This window comes from Sinocyclocheilus grahami, unplaced genomic scaffold (assembly GCF_001515645.1).
Source record: "Sinocyclocheilus grahami isolate Dianchi unplaced genomic scaffold, SAMN03320097.WGS_v1.1 scaffold2036.1, whole genome shotgun sequence".
Lineage (NCBI taxonomy): Eukaryota > Metazoa > Chordata > Actinopteri > Cypriniformes > Cyprinidae > Sinocyclocheilus > Sinocyclocheilus grahami.
The window spans coordinates 29,875-34,624 of record NW_015507215.1 but is presented as its reverse complement, the minus strand read 5'-3'; the positions used below and the strand labels follow the sequence as shown (position 1 = coordinate 34,624).

Genomic DNA, 4,750 nt, shown 5'->3' with positions numbered 1-4,750 from the left:
TTTCGCTATGAATGGAAGGAGAGAGACAGGTCTGTAGCTATCTGTCAGTGAAGTGTTTAATGTAGGTTTTTTTAGGTCATTCACTACTCTTAAAAGAGCAGGATCTGTACTGTGGAGAGGACGAAAACCAGACTCAAATGGTTCACAAATTGGACTTGTCCAAATGAGACAAATTTGTCCTTTTTCTGATACTTCTAATATACATAAAGGGAAGGTTGGAGATGGGTCTACAGTTACTCAGGACTGTGTTATCAAGCACTGGGGTTACATCAGATATTTTTAGTCAGTAGCAAGGGATCTGTTTATCGTGTGGATGATTGGTAAAAAAAGATAAGGCAGAATGTTTTTGACTGTGTGTGTTGGTACTGGATCAATCTTGAGTTGATCCAATATCAACACAATTATATAATTTGATTTAACAATCAGCTATTCAATCTCAGATGTATTAGTGAGTAAAAAGTCTAGCAGGGAAGTAGAGAATTCTGGGGAAGCAAATGAAGGGAAAGATAGATAGATACTGTAAATTTACTGTAGAATAAATGTCTGTAGAGATGGTGGTTTAACAAGTTTGTTGCTCTCAGAGAAAAGAGTCCTGGATTTACACTTTGCTTTTTTAATGACAGCATGCAGTGCTAAGTACTTTTGTCAACATAAACATGAATCTATTCATCAACTCATGATCACATGATCAGACAAGCACATGCTGCGTGATGACACCCTCAGCTGCATGTCTGCACACGCACAAATTAAAGCGCATTCACGTGATGAGTCATGCAAACTCTACATACGCCTTCATGTGGAAATCAACAGAACGACTCCAAAGCCAAATCAGAAGACAGATCAATGTGATCACACAACAGCATGCTCCATGAACCTCACCACACACAAGCCCAGGGCATTATGGGATGTGATGAGCTGTGTGTTTACCGTAGATCACTGCGGGAGTGGGCGGGGCCTCTGAGTGGGAGGGGTTAGAGGAGTGAGGAAGAGATGTGTTAATCTACAGACAACTACACACTTGTAGCTAAAATTATTCTAAAATGCACTATTCTGTCAATGTTTATTTGCTTTTAATTATATATTTTTATTCATACATTTTTAAATTGTATTTATATTTTAGTTATTGATTACAATCAACTGCTTGTTATTTAAATCATTGTTTTTATTATTTTATTCCATCAATTGTTATTTATTTAGATAGTTTCTGTTAATATTTTAAAATATTGTTTCTTATTTTTATTTATTGATTTTAAATCAACTGTTATTTATTTATTTATTTATAACAAATGTATGTTTTTATTTATCTCCTTGTTTTCTATTATGTTTTTCTCTATTTTTATGTTTTTTTTTCTATGTGTATTTATGTGTACCTAATATGATTATTATTATCATGTTAGTTGGCTTTTCTGTCAATAAAATCCCTCGTATCTGAATGAATCCAGAGAGACACTGGATCTAGTCACTCAAACACTCACCGACCACCGTGAGCTGAGCGCTGGCCGAGTCCTGGTCCAGCGTGGTGTTCATGATACACGTGTACGTCCCTGCATCGCTCTCTGTGACGTCTGTGATGGTCAGACTGTCCGAGTCCACTCTAAACCTGTTATCAGACACAAAACCCTCAGACCGGCTCCCCACAGTACACTCAAACTGATCCTGTGAACGCTAAAACCTGCAGACTTCACCTGTCAGTGATTCTCATCATTTCTACAACATCTACTCAAACTGCTACTCACCTAGAAGTGTTTGAAAGACAAAAATATGAAACATTTTGTTGCTCATTTTAACCCACATATTACTGTACGTTCAGGGTCAGTTTGACCCGATTTTTGAGTCGTAAGAAATACTGGTTAACTGTCTTTCTTGAAATGTTCAGACTTTTTCTCATTTTGACTCATAAACATACACTCTGAAATGTTGTGGAATGTGTGTATGGAATGTATAATATGATTATGACCCAGATATTTCATGGTTAAATGCAAATGCAAATGAAAAAAAAAATGAATTGATGTTGGAACATTTCTGCATTTGGCAGATGCCTTTATCCTTGAAACTAAATGTGCATATTTATTATCAGTTCATGCATGTTCAGTTTGCTGGAAATCAAACCTATAATCTCGCTGTTGCGAGCGCCACACTCTACTTCAGGAAACACACAGAAACACACACTTTTTCTGTTTAAAATGTCTTGCAAATATTAGAAAATGGTTCGAATACGAGTTATAATATTCACAGCTTATGAAAAAAGTTTTAAAACTTTAATGCATTTTAAAAAATTGATCAGTAATTTTCACCCAGAACATAACGATTGTAGCCAGTATTTGAACAGGTTAAAAATGATGAGCTGAGAGATGAAAACACCATCAGATTATGACATGATCAGACAGCGTGTGATTGTGTGACTCTCAAACCTCTCATTATCAGGCAGCTCTCCGTCGTCCTTCAGCCAGGTCATGGTGGGCACGAGGGACGGGTCGTGCTTGGCTTTACACTCAAACACCACGTCCCTGTTCCTCTGGACCACCCGGTACTCCGGCGGCCTCAGGATCCTCGTGGGCTCTGAAGAGAGAGACGATACGGATGAGCATACCTCAGCACACTCTCATCCAGTCAAACCAGAGGTTTGGACCCTGATAACGTCACACAAAGCAGCGTTCATCGTGAGTTTCCATCTCTCATCAGGTCTGATGATCCTCCTAATGCTCTTAATACAGCACACTTCCTGTTGTGCTCTCCAGAGACGCACTTAAGTGCCATTTGAAAAGTGAAAAACATGCAAGCTAAGGCCTGGAGCCTCTAAACACGATGCATGATGGGATAGTGGAGCCATTATGACCAATATCCATGTCTGTTCATTTTAAAAGTGCAGCATGAGCATGCACTGAAACACTCTCACAACTCACAATATTTTCTCTTGGTTAGACAGAATTATTTAGACCAGCGTTTTTCAATCTTTAAGATGCCACGGACCCCCAAATATAATTATCCACAACCTAAAATGTAAAAGTCAGCTATATATTTTCATGCATAAAAACTAAAATTATGCTGTGGAAAAATTAATGTGTAAAATATTATTTGAAAAAAAAAAAAGTTTATATTGTTTCATTATTTATTTATATCATTTTTAATCATTTATTGATTTATTTAAATCATCAATAACTATGTATTTATATAAATCATTTTATTATATATTTAAATAATATTTTAGAATGTATTAATCTATGTAAGTTATATATTTAACATTTATTTCAATACTTGTTTTACTCATTTAGTTAGTTTAATAATATTTGATCATTTATTTATTTAAATCACTGTTTTTAAATATTTATTTTAATCCATTGTTATGGTTTGTTTACATTTTAACACATTTTTATAATTGATTTATTTAAATAATCGTTTTTTATATTTAGTCATTTTTTAAATTCATGTAAATCATTTTTATTATTTTAGTTCAGTTATTATTATTTTATTATGAGTTTTTCTCTATTGTTTCCCCACAGTTCCAGTTTGAAAAGCTGTGATTTAGAGGACTGAACAGTGATGAAGGGGCTCAGTGCTGAATCCCTCACCTTTGACCTCCAGGTAGATGTGGTTCTCGGAGATGCCGAGGTTATTCCTGGCCACGCAGGTGTATTTCCCGCTGTTTGAGGGTTGAGACATGTCGATCTCCAGCGTTCCGTTCTCATGGAAGACATAAGCATTTCCCTCCAACATGCTGGAGAGGCTGTCCTTAAACCTGGTGAACACAATCCCATCATGCACTGTGCTTTATACATAGACAGACTGATAACAACTGGCCTCAAATTTCCACAGCCAAAATAAATCATGAGAGACGGCCCATAATGCACTGCAGCAGAATCAGGCCTGCAGTTCTCTAATGAAGGCTGATTAAAATGAAAAGCTCCAGTAAACAGTCACACACACACACACACACACACCATGTGATGGTCGGGACGGGCGAGCCGAACGTCACACACTCCAGCAGCGCGGGTTTGTTCATAATGACCTGATAGACTATATTAGGCAGCGTTAGGACTCTGGGCGGCTCCGCTGGAACACAAACAATGCCACATGATCATCACTTACACTTTTACTTTATATGTGTGACCCTGGAGCACAAAACCAGTCACAAGGGTACAATTTTGGAAATTGAGATTTATATATCACGTGAAAGCTGAATAAATAATCTTTCCATTGATGTATGGTTTGTTAGGATCGGACAATATTTGAAAATCTGGAATCTGAGGGTGCAAAAAAATCTAAATATTGAGAAAATCATCTTTAAAGTTGTTCAAATGAAGTTCTTAGCAATGCATATTACTAATCACAAATTATATTTATAGCAAGACATTTACCAAATATCTTCATGGAACATGATCTTTACTTAATAGCCTAATGATTTTTGGCATAAAAGAGAAATGTATAATTGTGACCCATACAATGTATTGTTGGCTATTGCTACAAATATCCCCCAGCGACTTAACACTGCTTTTGTGCTGCAGGGACACATTTAATATTTTATCAGTATTTTAGGACAGTAAAATCATGACCTTTTTCAGATGTAACAAATCAGGACTGGTGTTTATGTGCTTTGTTGTCATGGAAATAATGTCAGAATGCAGCAAACCTTAACAATTCTAAACACTTCAGGCTTTATTTCTAATACCGTATTGACCCGAATATAAGACGACCCCCCTTTTCCCAGATGTAGCTTTTGGAAAAAGGCTTTTTAAAAACCAAATCTTGTTTT

The 4,750-nt window shown here is 36.3% G+C and overlaps 1 protein-coding gene across 1 annotated transcript in view; it reads right to left on the bottom strand.

Moving 5' to 3' along the window:
* The window catches only part of LOC107573788 (neuronal cell adhesion molecule-like), a 47,641-nt gene that overhangs the window by 17,438 nt on the left and 25,453 nt on the right, over positions 1–4,750 (bottom strand). Inside the window, exons 14-18 of the mRNA XM_016260233.1 lie at positions 3,939–4,050; positions 3,570–3,736; positions 2,412–2,559; positions 1,476–1,600; positions 928–957 (exon numbers count right to left, since the gene is read on the bottom strand). Of these exons, the coding sequence (XP_016115719.1) occupies positions 928–957; positions 1,476–1,600; positions 2,412–2,559; positions 3,570–3,736; positions 3,939–4,050 (582 nt within the window). The remainder of the gene's footprint in view (positions 1–927; positions 958–1,475; positions 1,601–2,411; positions 2,560–3,569; positions 3,737–3,938; positions 4,051–4,750) is intronic.